Genomic DNA, 18,167 nt, shown 5'->3' with positions numbered 1-18,167 from the left:
ATAATTATCCGTGTGTGGGGCCTTACGTATTTCTGATGCAAAAGAGACAAAATCGGAAATACCTCTGTAAATATTACCCAACAACGACATTGATCGAAAATAAACTGATTAATGGGACGGATTTGAAAAAGTCATTGAAACTATATCATAAATTTATCCTAGACGCGTCTAAGAATACAGTCAAACGAAGAATGGCCGGCTCCACAATAACAGTTTACCGAGATCAAAGTTTATTAATTTGTTTTGCTTTGATTGGCCGTTTATGTTTACTGGCTTCGCATTGGAGGACTATTAAATTGAGATTGATTTCAAGAAATGGTACTAATAAATCGAAGTAATTATGTCGACAAAACTCCCAAAGTATCCACCCACGGGTTTAATTTTAAAACGTTTATGTGTTTCGTTCATTGATTCTAAAATTTTATATTCGACAGTTACGTACCGACATTGTTTTTTGACATTGATGTTTTAAGTCAATTTATTTTAGAAGTGATTTTTGTAATCTTCCACATTATTTAATACTAAATTTCCATGCGTACAAATGCATAAAAATTAATTAAACTAATTATTTAAACTACAGTTCATATTTTCTTGTGATACTTTTTATACTTTAAAGAAAAATATGACACGAAAAATAATCGCATAATATACAAATGCCTGCAGAACTAGCGGAACAGTTATTGATAGACTTCAATAAATCATAGCATCGAGCAGACATGATGAGAGCGGTTTCAATATTGTCCTATATTTATTTTGATTGTGCGTTATCTGACGTATTCACGGAAGTTTTCGGTACCGGCCAAAATTACCTGTATAACAAAAATAGATATTTGATATAGTGCTAAACAATGCATTACACGAGATTAATTACGTAAATATTTTCATAACTTTCCTTAGTGATCTGGTCGTGGAGCAACGTTCCGAAGTTTATTAGATCCTTCATTAGCGGTAGTACTGGCATACAATTAAAATAAATTAAGCCTCTGCAAAAATTAATGAACGGAAAGATGAAATTACTAACCGGCTTTTGTATGTTAATTTGAGGCTTGAACATGCTAAATATTTTCGAGTAGGTATCTAGGTATTTTCTTAAAAATAATTTTTACACTTTCCTGTATTAAACACTTCTTATAAATATAAAGCGTTGTTAATAAAGAACACAAAAGTAATAATAATACTGAACTCCCAATATTTCACGATCAAAAGCCTAAACCATTACATAGTTTACAGCTTTACACGATAATGAAAGAATCACGTACATCCGTTGTCAATTACTTTGTTATAAAAGAAACCGCCGTTTCAGTTCATCTATATTTAGTCTGTGTATTTTTATAGATATCTCGTTAGTCAACATTGATGTACCCGCATTACGGTACTTTAAAAAGGTCCCAAGACACTTGCGTCAAGGCTCATACTTCCGTCGTCGCATTCATTTATTATTTAGAAAACCAAGCTCAATGTGTTTTCGGGATATTTTTGAACAAACGTGCGAAATACGCACTCTTGTTGAATTTGAGGTTAGCTATCGTTAATTCGTTTGAATTTACGTTCTGTATCGTAAGTGCTAATGGACAGACGTGAAGTAGAATCGCGTTTATAGTTCCACTTAAATATAGTATTGTCTGCGGTTTGTAGAACGAATTTCTTCGGCTTTTCAACTTGCACTATATTGTAGTTTTTTGTCTTGTTAAGAATTTTCTAATCACTCCTTTTCTTATCAGCCTATATATTTCGAGATTGCTTGGTAAATTTCCTTACGATATTACGATTTACGTACAATTTAATATAAAATCATCCGCTATTGCACTTAAAGATCTACATTTTACAATCATGTTGATGTTACAAGTTTCAAAATACTATGAATACCCATTCACAATGAGCAAAACATACAGTTACACAAACTCGAGTCCTTTCCGCAATCAAGGTCAAGATACTCCTAAACAAACGAAACATCATTTACAAACTTTCGAAACTTAAAGGCTTATAACTTATACTGTTTGAATTCGAGTTAACATTTCAATTAGTTATTCAGTTTCACACGTTGATATGAATATTGAACAAACCCAAGACAATGTTAAATTGAAAGTAAGAAACAATATCGGTCCCTTATTTCGGAACTCATCGGCTTTCATGTTATAAAGTTTCCAACTTCAGGCCAATTGGAATGTTAATTTATTGCGTAGACTTCTTTGACAATTGCCTTGTCTCAAAGTTTCGACATTTCGACTCTGTAATAGCCTATTGACAATGCGACATCTTGGCAAAAACTTTATTATTCTTGGAAAAAGAAACACTAATAATCATTATTTAGAAAAATTGATTGATTGGCAGATAGTTAAACTGCTTGATGGTACTGAAACAATTTTCTAAAACTTTTTATAACTAATGAAGTAATGAATAACGGAACATTCTTGGTTTTTTAGCTCTAAAGATAAAAAAGAAACATATTGTTGTAAAGTTTTTCGAATTCAGTTTGAAATTGATTCGTATTTTATTTGTATTAAAGTACAAACATCAATCAATAGGCAGTTAATAACAAAATAATAAAATGTTAGTGTTACTCGGATCGGATATTGCAAATAAATTGGGTTTCAGGCTGTTTCACGGTCGAGATTATTGAGTATTTCGGAGCATTTAAACTTAATTGGCGGTTACGAATATCTCAATTTTAACTGTAAAATAAAACTTCAACTTATAGTATAGGTCCGATTTCTATATCAAATTGAAATGGGATTATTTAAGGATGTTTAAATAATGCCTGCAACGCATAATGGTAATAGACATAGACTAGAATAGAAAAAAAATAACGTTAATGCAAAGGTTATAATAATACTTTTATAAACTTTTGTTTTATTCGGATTGTTAAAATATCTTACGGTGAGCCAATAAAAAGCAGACTATCTTTAAAGTTCAGCATAGCCGTAGCCGTATCTGTCGCATCCAGTCTTTTACACTGGTGGATAACCAAACGGAATAATTCTCAGCAATTAAAAATCCTTTCATTCTGTGACTGATAATAATCCTTCGTATTCTGAGGTACCTACATTTACTGCTAACGCAAGCGTAGGCGAAGTAACTACAAAGCATTTTATTTTATCGTTTGCGATGTAAACATGGGTAATGGAAAGACAAATTTACGTTCTGGGAAGTATTTTAGTGGGAGACTTTTCTCAAAGGTGCAGGTGATTGTGGTGGAAAAATTTGCACTTTTGAAGCGCTGTTAGTGTGAAAATTAAGTATTTAAAAAAAGAGCATGTGTGCTGAGCACACTTGTCAGAAGTGAAACTTCTGTAGCAAGATTCAAAGATACCAAAATCGTCGCCTTACTCCATGGCGTGCAGTATAGCCATGACGCGACCTTAAAATTTTACTATCAACGCGCTTATAGAAAGAAGTTTTACTTTTACAAGCTAGAATTGGTAGTTTCAAAATGTAATTATCTACATGAGATAAACTATACTGCAGTAAAAATTCTTAATTTTAATCACCTGATATTTTAATAGATGAGCGCGTCTTCCGATTAAAAATAGGTCTAGGTTGAATAATAAAAATATGAATCGAAATTTTTTACTCAGAGCTTAGTCTGAAATAACTCAGATGTCTTTCATATCTAGACACGTTTTCATACAGCGCACGTTAAATTTACAGAAGAAATGTTAATACAAAAGTCTCAACATTTTGTGCTAGTCATATGAACAATTTTCTAAATCTAATAGACATTTTCTTTTTCCTTTATTCTCATCTCATATTGTAGTCATATGAAAAGCACAAAAATACTTCGTCCCAAATATTTGGTATCAATCCCGTCAATTATATTATAAACTAGCGGTCCGCCCCGGCTTCGCCCGTGGTACATGTTTACGTTTTCTCTACATAAGAACCATCCTCGTACTTCAAGGAATATAATAAAAAAAGAAGTATCGAAATCGGTTCAGCCGTTCTCGAGTTATGCGCTTACCAACACATTTTGCGATTCATTTTTATATATAAGATTATAACTTTTTTTCACTATAATTATACGGAGAGAATTCCTACAAAACAAAGAAACACCTATCTGACAGATACCCTTGTCAATGCGAAGAAAAATCAATTCATTCGTATTCCACCCTGGAACCGTCTCCCTAATCTAGTTTCTTACACGCTTCGAATGGAAATGCTATAAGTGTGAATAGGTACATCAAGTTGACGATTTATGTCCTACGAATGCAATGACATTAGTGAACCAATAAACAGAAACTATTTTTGGTACCAATAAAAAATTTATAACTAATGTTATTAGTACACTAGGTCGTACGGAAAAAAAAATACACACGAGTATTTGAAGACTAAAATCTACACCTACCAAAGGATTAAAAAGTATTATAAATATTAATAATAAACTGAGATTTTTTATATTTAGGAATATCATTTCCTGGCCCGTTAAGTACTTGTGCATGCGTCTTACTACAAAAATCATGGATTGGATCACCTGGTGGATGAAGACGAATATTTTCATTTTTCTTAATACGTAGCTATAAGCTATAATATTACGGGGCCGATCGGAACATAAAAGGCTACTTATCCCGTAAGAAGTGCCCACCTTCAAAAAAGAGTCACACCTCATAAAATTTTCCAAATCCCCACACTCCAATAACGGATTACGTTTAAGAAAATACCTTTACATAACCTCTATTTCTATCAGCAAATAGGAGTTCAATTTTCTTCACCTTAAAAGCAAAGCACACATCTGAAGTAGGTGTGGAGTACGAGCCAAGAGAGCTAATCTTCAAGATCAAACACAAAAACTAAATACCACCTATTTCACACCATTAGTGGTATTTATAGACAATTGTTATTTTATTGTAAGCTTTCTACAATTTTATAAAAGTTTCTTAAGAAAATATTCCATAAGTACACTTACAGTATTTTATCAATGAATATTATCTTAACGGAAACATTTTTAACTACAAATAATATAATATTATACGTGAATTCATAAACATGAACAGATGTACCTAATTATTTAAAACTAGCGGTCCGCCCCGGCTTCGCCCGTGGTACATGTTTACGTTTTCTCTACATAAGAACCATCCTCGTACTTCAAGGAATATAATAAAAAAAGAATTATCGAAATCGGTTCAGCCGTTCTCGAGTTATGCGCTTACCAACACATTTTGCGATTCATTTTTATATATAAGATTATTCGTCCAGACATTTTCAACATGTTTTTAAATATTTTACCTTTGTCAGGTATACATTATATTTTTAAATATTACATGTTAAATATTAAAAGCAATAAACAACTATAAAACATATTACTGCATTTCCCGCGAGAGAAAACCGTTGATAATTTATAAATTTGTGAGTAAACAAAGTGTTAATGTTTCGTAATATTATGATGTGTTTACGAACATGTTCGGTAAGCGCGTTAAGTTGAAGATGATGGATGGATCGGTTTGGTTGCTAGGGGAATATAATTTGTATGATATAAAGATCAATTGGGTAGACAATTTTGAATGTGTAAGCTTTACTTATATTCATTTTAAAACGTATATTGACATAATATAGTGTATTCCTTTGAAGAAGTATTTCTAACAGACATACATCAGTCATCTGGCAGGCCAGATAGAACTATTGCTGTTGAATAAAAAAATCCACAGAAATTATTGAAAGTAACAGAAGAATCCTGGCATTTTAAATTTTTTTTAAATGTTAAATACTGTAGTTTTTTTTGGAAAATTATAAATTATCCAATGTTTATTAAACCATTTGGCTGTATAATTTAACAATAAATACTCACATTAAGGGCATACGTTTACGAACATAAAATATTCACCGTCGAATACTAGATTGTTTACCTCACGCACGAATCCCAAGAGATGCGTTTATATTCATACAGTCGAAGTACGCTGAAATATCAACAATCCCATTTACTCAACAAATATAGAGTTAAAAACGATTTTTTCCAACGATTATTGGATAACAGCCAACGATTGCTCTTCAATAATTTTGACGCTGTCTATACTTTGTGCAATGTTTTGTTGTTTAGCTCATACTTTATAAGACGGACACACAGAGCGAGCAGCCTCGCGAAGCAATTGCTGCGTGAAGCGGCTCAGAATGCACCGGCACGAACACCTATTCTTCTCAACATTTTCGAAGGAAATGATCGAGCCGCATGCAATTTTAGTCACCTGGGTAAATAGGCTAGCGATGCGGCTTGATGAGGTGATTTTTTAAGCGACTAGTCACTAGCCGCGCCACGAAAATCTTGGCCGAGGAAATCGCGCGTGACGTCATTTTGTTATCCATACGCTTTTCGCACTGTAGGGACCTGTACGTGTATCACGGGAGATAGAAAGGCACACATAACTTTGATAAGTTCCGTATCAATATTAATTGCAGGTCAATAAACACGTGTTGAGATTCCGAATTGAACTCCAATTATGCTCGTCCTTGACCTTCTGGATTTGTTCGCTTCAATTCGCTCTAGTGTTAAATGAATTCACGTTTTATTTGATTGGACACGTATTCCATTACTATTGACAATAATGAGTGTTGTTGTTTGAAGAAGTACTTACCACAGAATCTATTTATTCTATTTCTCCTGTCATTTGTTTGCCTCGTCTTCTTCGTATTATCGTATTTTTTAATTTTAACCAAATGAATTAGTTTTATAAAGGGGTCCTACTAGAGTCACAATTCATGCTAAAGGTTTTCATTTAATTTGAGTTATGACCACCGTTTAAGCCTATAGTGTCTGCTACTATTACACGTTCATGAAGGTGGACTATAAGTTGTAACGTCTCATTCATCTTGCAGGCGAATAAAATATTGTCAGTAACTACATTTGTAATAATTATGAAAAGTATCATCAGTATCTCCATAAAACAGTGTTCAAAGTCGGATAACTCCAAGTTTTTAAAACTCCAATTCATCATGTCCGATTTGAAATTTTTTCCCTTTCTCCAGGCCGTCCTAAACATTATTTTAATTCGAATGTTGTGTTATCTTGAGGAATACTCATTACGAAGTAGGTATATAAAATAACATAGGGACTGCATATTGTAGAGACCTTCTTGTTAATGCATCTAAAGACAATTTATAGTCGAAGGTATAGGGCATATTGGCATAACTCAATACAATATGATGTCCTTTCTTTTATCGAAAGATCAGCACGAATTCAACCTACACACAAACTATTAAGTAATAAAACCTATGCGGGTATGTAATTTAAGTACATAACTACATAATATGAATGCACTAATGGCTAAACCTATAATGGTGAAGCTATTGATAAAAACATTTTAGTTAAGAATTACAATAATTAACATTTTTGTTTAAATAGGTATTAGACATACCAAAAGGCGTTGATAATTATCTATATTAAAAAATATGAATATCTACATGCATTAAAATTTAAATAGTTTAATACCTAGCATAATAAAGAACTGCCAGATAAATTATACAATAAAAATCATTATTCAATTGTTTACATTCGTATGTCGTTTCAGAACGAATGTTTATTTAATTATTTTCCTTATTTTGAAAATGGATTTCGCGGTCAACGGCCAATGTCAACAAAGTTATTTTCATTTGATATTGAACTTCAACAACATAATTATACTACTTCTATTATTTATTCATTCATTATTCATTGCAAAATTAAATGTCTGTATACATTGCTTAAAACGTGGATTTACTATTATGCAAGGGATCAATCCTAGGGAAGGAACAGGTCCCCTTAATACAGGTTATACCTAGTAAGGGGGCCTGAACCCCAATCTATTGTAACATATTAATGTATGAATTCAAATAAAGATTTTATTTATTTATTTACTTATCAAAAAAAAAATACCCTTCATATTAATTACAAACTCAATTTTGTTTAATCAACTCTTATATTATAGAATCGTTGTATTGGTTTTTAATGTTAAAATATTAAACATGACAATTTAATAACACTATTCACTAATTATTCAGTAATCTCAATTTCATATTTTCTACTCATGACTGTTTATCTATTTAAAAATAGGCTTTTATAAAACGATTTATCTTAACCGTACGAATTCATAACCACATTGCAATTGTAAATAATTACTTTTACGCCCAATATCTATTACACTGATGGATACTCCCGATAATTCTAAGACCCTTTGCGCATACATTATTTAGTCTTCGGTTATAAACATTGAAGAAAACGGCTGGTAACACCTGAATTTTACTGAGAGAAACATAATATTAAGACTTAATTATGAGTAATTAAGACCGGGAGATGTTGACACAAAATTTCGAGTCATTTGTAACAGGATGGCGGTTCTACAGGGGTCTTAGTACGCAATGACAAAAAGAAAAATGATGGTGTGAACGCTGGTATCGGCGGCTTAGTCGCGTGGGCGTTAGTCGAACTCGTCGGAAAAATAGCGAAAGCGTGTAGATATTGACACAAAATTATTGAATAATTAAGTCTATTCTTATATTTTTGATACATTTTTTTCTGCGGGAAATAATGCCGCGTGGTATGTAGGTCGTTAAAAAAAAACAGAGATTTTTCTTACTATATTGTGATTAACCAGCGATAGACATCTTTTGTAAGCGCGTAGATCGCAGAGACGAAACTGTAACGCCTGATCAAGATAGCCGATATTTAATCGACAAATCGAAAGTAACACTTTTTATTTATTTAACTGCTTCATTAAATTATCGTATTTCATACTGCATCGAAAAGTTTAAAAAAAAATTGTTACAAAATTCAAAAGTTCAGTAAGAGTTCAGACACATTTGTTACCAAAGTAACGCCTAGAATAATAAAACAAATCAAATACAAGCAAAATATTAAAAAAGCTTTCGCAAGATCGTTATCTAACAAGTAATAACACAAAAATTAATCATCGACATCAAATGTAATATATTATGATATGCCATAAATCATTTCCAAATAAGATCTGTAAAGATAGTTAATGTATATTTTGTCATGTTTTTGCAAAGATTTATATATCCTGCTATCTACTGGGATATCCGCCTACGTTTTGAATTATGCCAAAAGTGCCAAAACTAATTATAACAAGCTATTGATGGCTGTGTATTATTTCTGGATGGATTATACGATTGCACTAAAATCGTTATTTTATATAGATACAATTATTTGATGTGTCGTAACTTACGTTGAACGATGTGATTAGTACTTTACTGTAAATTGTGTGATGATCATTAATTATTTGTCGCTAATCGAGCTATTTTACGGCAGATTTATTAGATACTAGCTTTCCACCCGCAGCTTCGCCCGCGCAGTCAAAGAAAAACCCGCATAGTTCCCGTTCCCGTGGGATTTCCGGGATAAAACCTATCCTATTTCCCGGGATAAAAAGTAGCCTATGTCCTTTCTCGGATATCAAAATATCTCTATACCAAATTTCATGCAAATTGGTTCAGTAGTTAAGGCGTGATTGAGTAACAGACAGACAGACAGAGTTACTTTCGCATTTATAATATTAAGTATGAATTAATTTGCAATTTGTATTGGGATCTATATCAAAGTGGTATTGTGTGGAGTATAATAACTGTGTTACTGATAATAATTATTAAATGCATCTAAAATTATAGCCTGCAATCCTAAACAATTGTTTACTGCGTTTGTAACTAATTATATTGGAATATAGACACATTGTCCTATTTGCTATTGATTATCTATTTCAATGGAACATACACATACATTTATAATGAAGTTACATAGGAATAAAATGAGATTTCATTTTATTCCTAATAATCAAACTAATAATAATAAACCTGGTTGTATGTTCAGAATTTAAAAGGACATGATAATGTCCTTTTCGCCGTCGTCATATGCCGCGGTAGCTGTGTTAACAGCAATCCAATTTGTTAAATTTACTACGTGTTTGATACGAGATAAGCGAAGCTGTTAATTACCAGATTAAAGTCAATCGTTCACTTGTATACTCGTTAATAAACATGGCTTTACTTCAGAATCTGTTCACTTCGAGTGATAGCATATTTGCGAATTCACAAATTGGCATGTTTGAATGTCGTTGGTATTTATAAGTTAACAATACTAAAACATAATATTATGCACTAACTTTTCCAGATCCCGGGGTATGGGCCCCGGAGTTAAACATAATTCGATTAATATCTATTAATTACTTACTTTTTTATCATATTATTCAGTTGAATGAGCACTCTTCCTGACGAACTTGACTCTTATTAACTAGTTAGCTCGTATTATATAATATTTTATTACTAATGCATAATTAGTTCGATACTAACAATATGCTGTTATTCGCATTCTATCAATAGATAATGTTTGTAAACTAAAACATTAATGAATGTACTCTAACAATATTTTAACAAACTAGCTGATTAACTCTGTGTTGACCTGAGACTTCCTAACATTTTTCTTGCTAACCCCAAAAAGCACCATACCAAAGATCACAAACTCAGACATGCCGGCCGGTATTTGTTCCCAGGGCCAAGCAATGGACATCGTGCGCACAGTGGGGCAGGCATTCGAGGTGTGCTATAAGATGCAGATAAATAGCCCAGAGAACGAGACGCCATCGACGTCGTCGGCAGTAGATGCGCCAGTCTTCTACAACCCAAGCGAGCCCAGCACATCCAAAGGTATTTAACTGTTAAGTACAATTAGTACTCTGGACGACTTGTCAAGATATTTGTGCGCATAAAGAGCGTATGCGGAACCGCAGTCATTATTTAGTAGTTGCATTTTTTTTCTGGGCACAGTAGCCAGTCCCCTGCGCTCCTGCGATTCCGTATACGCTCCACGGCTCCACGCAATTGTTTATTTACTCCATCTTTATGCCAACCGTTTCCCCTAACTGCAGTTGACATCCTGTTCATTTCCCGCCCACGTAGTTTCATTTCTCAGTATTATGTATTGCTGGCGTTTACTGTTTCGCACGGCGAAAGATAAAAATTGCTTATAATTTGTCACTATGTTGCTCGCTTTTTGGCACGGCGAACGTTAAAAATTAAGCGAATGTTACATTTTAAACAGAACGATGGTGACAGATGTATTGTTGTACATGGAAACGCATGTAATTTGCAAGTTTTTATTTATCTTTGCATTTCTCAAACAGGCAGGTGCTGAAAACGTTGTCGTCGAATTATTGCTTTAAATACAATAGCGTAAAATAATCGTATAATGTGGAACTAACTCCTGGAAATTGCAAATGATATAATCAGCATTGACCCTAAATTCTTAGTGGCGAGGATAAGTGCGACTACCTTTTGTCCTAAAAATCTACATGACACTTTTATTATTATATACCAAAATTTCTAAGGTAAATTCTTGGCTCTATACAAAACGATAAAATAAATTCAAAAATTGGACTACACCATAAAAACAGCCCTTCTAAAAAGCCTAAATAGCACACCTGATGTGTTTTTATAACCCTTATATCTAAGTATCCACGTCATTTGGCGATCCAGATTCAGAAATAAAGCCATAACGTGGCTTTGTTTCCATTTTATTTTACGCCGAAGTCGTCCAGGTCATTGAGCGTACAATCGTAAATCTATAACTGAAATGTGCCAAGTATTTGAATCATAATTATTGAGGGACATCATCCAACGAGACGGCAGTTAAAGTTTTACTGCGCATGTACTTTATTGCCTTCAAGAGACATTTTTTGACGTTTGATGAAATTATTAGCGTGAAAATGCGTGAAAATTATATTTGTTGGCGTTGCAGTTACGACATGACGATGTGTGATATTTCAATGAAACGATCCCAATATTCTCGAGTAATGAATATGTATTAATAATTCGTAACAACATGTTTAAAAGCTGTATAGTATGAAAATTTTAATATAGGTACTAAATGAAATATTAAATTTATAAGTAACTCTATGTACAGCATTTCAGTTACATTACAAACGTAAGCAAATTCAAATTATCTTTTTACATATAAAAACTAGCGGTCCGCCCCGGCTTCGCCCGTGGTACCTACATGTTTAAACTATCCTATCTCTCAAGTTGGATCGAACTGCACATGGTGTGCGAATTTTATTATAATCGGTTAAGTGGTTTAGGAGTCCATTGAGGACAAACATTGTGACACGAGATTTATATATTATATTAAGATTAAGATAAGATTATAAACTCTTATAAAGTTTATTCCTCTTTACATCCAATTAAAATTTTCCTTCACCCTCATTTCCGTTAAAAATAAAACAAACAAAACGTCATCGTCTGCCTGCCAAAGCTCAACAGCAGCTCAACTCACCAATCAGTGTTATTTTATTCTCCACGAGTATCCATAAATACAGTTTAATTGCAAAGAAAACCGTAACAGTAACATAATTCCTCTGCGTCTAATAAGGCTCGTAGGAACCCTTATACAGCAAGGTTTATTGGCTGTTAAATAACATTCAGTCCGTCAGTCGTTCAGAGTCTACTCTTGTTTCTTAATAAATTTCCCTTTATTACGAGGAAAAATAAAGATAACAAAGCGTCGGAATAAATGAGAAATAATTTGAAACGATCGGGATACTCTTCAGCATTGTTATTAAAACCATAATATCTTGAATCGAGTTATTGTGTCCTACTTATTTTTTATTCTCTTCCGCTAAATATATTTGGGGTGTTAGAAGAGTACAACTGATTCCAATTTTAATGTTTGTAACGATAAATTTTTACACTATTGTAAAGATTATTTTTTTGTATTGACTCTAACTAAGGTAGGTGGAAATTTTTTTTTCAAATAAATGAAGTTTATAGTTCTTAACATATTATCACTGTTCTCGCAGTCAATATTTCTAAAACGGTTGATTATATCTAGCAAATTATATTTTCTTGAAAAAATTCATTACCTTCCTACTTAATGACATGAAAATAGATTCTATAGTTAAAACTAATATAACATTAGGTTATAAATGATAAGAATACTCATTCTATACCATATCATAAAAACCCGTTAATTCTCAGTAACGACGAACAGCATAATTCCAGGTCGAGGCATATAAATCTAACCCATCACAATGCGATGATGTAAAACGTAACTAACTTAATTATCACCTTTTCAACGTGGGCGGATTATAATTAGCCTTTAGAAATATTGGGGATGTAAAGTCATAGATAGATAGATAGATAATACTTTATTGCACACACACAAGATTTACATAAAACACAGAAAAATAACAAACAGATACAAGTATGTACAAATGGCGGCCTTATCGCTAGGCAGCGATCTCTTCCAGGCTACCATTAATTTGAACAGGGAAAACACATTTAAAGGAGGTGGGTGAGCAAAAATTATTGCGTTGGAAAAAAAAAACATTATTACATAGCATAAATTATATAAAGTAACAATATAATAAATCAGATAATACATATTATATACCAAAAATAAATAATTATACGAATAACCTGATATAGCGTAGAGGAGAAAAGAAAAGGACAACAGCAATGAAATGGAGTGAGGATTAAGAAAGTGATAGATAGTGTGCCTTGAGGAGGTTTTTGAAACTGCCTAAGGTTTGAGCTTGTCGAACAGCTAGAGGGAGCTCATTCCAAAGCTTAACAGCGCGAACTGCAAAAGAATTGCTGTAGAATTTGCTGTTTGCGACTGGGACACGTAGAAGCAGAGATTTGGATGAGCGAGGGAACGGAGAAACAGAGAAAGCGAAATTATCCTTGAGATAGGGAGGAGCTTTAGGATCGAAGAGGATGGAGAAAAGAAGATGAAGGATGTGGGAATGACGTCGGAAGCGGATGGGAAGCCAGTTGAGTTTCTTGCGGTAGTCAGACACATGGTCAAACTTGCGCAAGCCAAAAATGAAACGAATGCAAAAATTTTGCAAGCGCTCAAGTCTATTCAACTGGACTTCCGAAAGGTCAAGAAAGGAAGTGTCAGCGTAATCAAGATGGGACAGGAGAAGGGAGTGAGCTAGCATTATTTTTGTTGGGATAGGTAGCAAGTTGCGCAGGCGCCGAAGTGAGCCAGCAGAAGCATACATCCTCCTGCTCACTTCCTTGAGATGGAGATCCCACGAAAGAGTTTGGTCAATGAAAATACCAAGGTTTTTGACGTGAGTACTGTATTTAATTTGTGTTCCGCCCAACGAAACTACTGGAAGAGTTGCCCAGTCAATCCGTGACAAGAATGACGGACTCCCGATGACGATCGTTTGGGTTTTGGACGGATTATCATATATTACGTTGGACATAGTAGGAGAGTTTAGAGTCAATATGGAGGGTCGATTTTCAGGATTTTTGCACAGAAACTTTCAATGTTGCAATTCCTCGCATTTACTCTTTGCAATAACTAAAATATTAAATTTTAAAGTGTGAATTGTATAAAGCCAATCTTTCTTCTGTTAAGAGTTACAGAAAGACATACGAGACAGACACCTGTGTATTGTAGCTAGGATAAATTAAAGATTTTTCAATTACTGCTGACTAAATTTCTCTGCCCCACTTTTTCTGTGTTTCCAAAAGATTGTTATTTAATCAGTCTATTCTTAATATACTGCATATAAATATAAGACCTCAAATTCAAACATCAGCGAGTAAAAAATGGTTCATACATACGAGTCGTATAAACTACACGTGTTTACGAGTGTATGTAGTAAACACAGATCACAGAAATGGTAGTAAACATAATATGTGTACACTGGTACACACTATACTTAATAATATTTTCATATTTTCTAGCAGTGACCTCTCTTAATAATAAATATTGAAGATATTCATTATATATTCACTGAGAATATACAAGAGCACGTAGTCACGATCAAAGCTTATGTAGTTAAATTGACGTCATAATATTTTCATTTCAGCTTCGAACTTGTGTTTTTATATGAAACTTTGCCATACATTCAGAATTTAATAAACATGTCGTATATGATTTAAATTAACGATCTTTCAACTAACTTGAGTCTAAATCAGGTGAAGTGACGTTATTAGTTGACGTAATCTGTGCATATTCTATGTAATAAAATTACAAATTACCTTGGTATTCATTCTACTCAGAGTATTCAGAGATTCTATGTATTTTTATATGATTTTTCACGAAGCTATTGTCATTGGAATTCTTAAATATCTTTCAGCCTACTGTTTAATATCCTTCTCAAATCCATTGTGTAACTGGCAACTAAAAAAAAAATCTTAACATTCTTCATTTTACATTCATCCATCCTGCTAAACAAACATTTTAATTTTTAAGTTTAACAAAAAAGTAGTTTATAAAAAGTTATTTAATTAAAAAAAATTAAATAAAAATACTGTTTTATATAAATTTTTCAAATTTTTCACGTTTAACCAGATATTAATACCCACATACAGTATTGCTTGTGTCCCGTGGGTTTTCTCCCAGACACGTTAACATATTTCATTTTCACATGTGACTCTTAATAAAAATACATATATTCTGCTATTTCGACTTCAAAATCAAAATTATATTCGCTTATTAATCGTATTTTTTATAATAATACGCATTTCCTATGTCATGAAAAACGTATAACAAAAAATCTTATTCTTAATTTATCGTACGTGTTTGTTCGATAGAAAGTCCTGTACAATGTACATGTTAAACAGAACCATATAATTACAAATTGCGTTATAAAATATGAACATTTAATCCAGCAGCAGTAAAAGAGCTTTATTACACGGTTTGAATAACTTTATTCATTAGTACCCCATAGTTGCAGCTTCATTTAAATGCACTCCATTTAGTTACTGTCATGCGACTTTAACCGCATGTCATGGTCAATAGTTGAATGTCAAAGTACAAACCACATTTTAAATGGATTAACTAACGATTTGATTTGATTCATTCAAATAGGTTTAGCTTAATTTGGCGCTGATTACTTCCCACTTGAAATCCTTTAATCAAGAATTTTAAATGTATATTGTAGTCATTTAGTCGTAAGCAATATTTGTTTGAACTTTTCATCTTTGTTTCTAAGCTTCGTGCATTTAAAAATCCAATTTTGATTATCGTTCAGTCTGCTACCGAAGAAATATTTAAAACTTAAATAACGACTCAGTATTATGCCGTCTATAAGATCTAGAAAGCAGGATTTTCACAAAATAACATGTTCTTCTACCGATCTTGAAAGTCAATTTAACACACTACATACTATTTCGAATGCAGACTTCGCCAATACAGCATTGAATGAATGAAGATATTCAATTGAGACTAATTGTACGAAATTGTTCCAACTCCGGTGGAATGAGAGAATATCGCCAGGCTGTCTGCTTAATACGTACCAACTACCACTTTTTTTTTATTATTACTAAATGATAAGGTGTTCAATCATCTAAAGGACTGATATAGTAATATCTATATGTTCTTTAGATAATAATACACATCATGATGTATTCTTATATCTGTAGGTTCTCTATCTGTAGGATCTTAACATCGTGATACATTTCAAAATTAAGAATAAATTTTATAATGAATTTATTCCCGATTGGTTTATGTACATTATTTTATGGTCTTTTCAATTATAATATACGGATACAAGTAGAAGTATCTTTGTTATACAAATTTCGATCACGTTATGATATTAACTGCAAAAACAAAGTAAGCAAGAAAACTGCAAAGTCAAGTAAAAAAATAATATGTAAACTTTGTCGCATTGCGCTGGACTAATATTACATTTTTTATTTTACATTTATAATAAACCAAACATTAAAAAATATTATCAATAGGAGACAGCTAATATGTATAAACCTAGCATACAAAGTTTCCTAGGCCCAGAGACTCTAGTGCACAGTAATTTAATCTTTTACAAGGACATTTAGTAGCTTCGATGGTATCGAAACTGGGAGGTTGAAACTAACTTTATGATCGCCTTAACTTTGATGTATCCCGAAGGGTAGTTATCCGCAATGCGTTAACAGAAACTTTTACAATGTAGGCTGTAAAAAAAGAAGTAAACAACACAGCGTGTGTGCCGAGCATACTTGTCAGAAGTGAAACTACTTTGGCAAGATTCAAAGATACCAAAATCGTCGCCTTACTTAAAGACTTGACGGTATTGCCATGACGCGACCTTGAATTTTTACACTCAACACGCATAAAGAAGTTTCACTTCAACAAAAATCCTAAGATTTCCCTGATACATCTCTGCGAGCTTTTATGTAATTCATATCCGAGCATATATACATACTTAATCAACTAGGTACTGTTTTACATCAAATCCCGTATTCCAGATACAAACTTTAAAACCAAGCTAACAATGGGTCTCATTGCTACGTTTATTGGCATACAATATGCGCTAATACGGGACGTGTATTATTTACATGAAGCTTTTCAACCACTGAAAAGCGGATATTACAATACAAATGAAGTTCACTCGATGTAAAATCCTAAACACGTATGAAATGTATTTGCGAATGTAGAAGCAAAATGCAACAAACGTGTTTCGAAATACAATACACCCACTTCGTGTCTATCCGTGTCATGTTCGTTCAAAGAGCTGAAATCTCTTTGATTGTCTATGATGCGTATGAATTTTTCATATCCACATACGATTTTAATAGCTGCGCTTTTTAATAAATCCGTTTCGATGAATAAATTTTTGATATTTACTTTGATTTTAAAATATGATGTGAAAAACGTTACATATTTTAAGCTGTGAATTTATTAAATATCATTTAGACTTAATAATGAAATGGGATTATTAAATCAAATTTAATTTAGTAACATATTGAGTATAAATTGATAATTGATAAAACTTTTTAAAACGTTTTTCCACTTTAAACTATACATGCTTAAAGCTCTCGACTATTTCTTGTTCGACGCAAAACTTTTCTCATAAACTTAGCTAAATATAATGCGTTGTTCTTTATCAAAACTAGTTTACTTTCAACTGATGTCACCATCGTTCTTCAAACATTATTTTGTCCTTTTTATCATCACTGTATATTGCGTATAATGGTGTAGGCGTACAATGACAACTTATTTCCGCCGTTTTGCTATATTATGCATTCGACTCCGTACTTACACTAGACTTTTTAGCTGGTACATCAGATGTTGCGTCAGAGTGCGAAGCGTCCACGTCAGGGCTGAACCGCCAGGAGCGAGCCCAGGTCCAACAGCGACCGCGGACGCTGTACCTGCACAAGCCACCACCGCCGCCGCCAAAGAGGGAATACAGGAAATTGCCCCCCGTAAGTAAAACTAGTATTATGGAAGCAAATAAGTT

The 18,167-nt window shown here is 33.0% G+C and overlaps 1 protein-coding gene across 1 annotated transcript in view; it reads left to right on the top strand.

Annotated features, from left to right (window-relative positions):
* The window catches only part of LOC149491093 (uncharacterized), a 35,389-nt gene that overhangs the window by 1,090 nt on the left and 16,132 nt on the right, over positions 1 to 18,167 (top strand). The window contains exons 2-3 of the mRNA XM_089706974.1: positions 10,461 to 10,614; positions 17,981 to 18,132. Coding sequence (XP_089563100.1) covers positions 10,461 to 10,614; positions 17,981 to 18,132 — 306 coding nt within the window. The remainder of the gene's footprint in view (positions 1 to 10,460; positions 10,615 to 17,980; positions 18,133 to 18,167) is intronic.

The sequence above is a fragment of the Colias philodice genome, chromosome 1 (genome assembly GCF_061535455.1).
Source record: "Colias philodice isolate Cphi_HAF_F1 chromosome 1, ilColPhil1 Martin Lab GWU primary, whole genome shotgun sequence".
NCBI classification, from domain to species: domain Eukaryota; kingdom Metazoa; phylum Arthropoda; class Insecta; order Lepidoptera; family Pieridae; genus Colias; species Colias philodice.
Note: the sequence above shows the minus strand (reverse complement) of the source record. Positions and strands in the feature narration are given on the sequence as shown.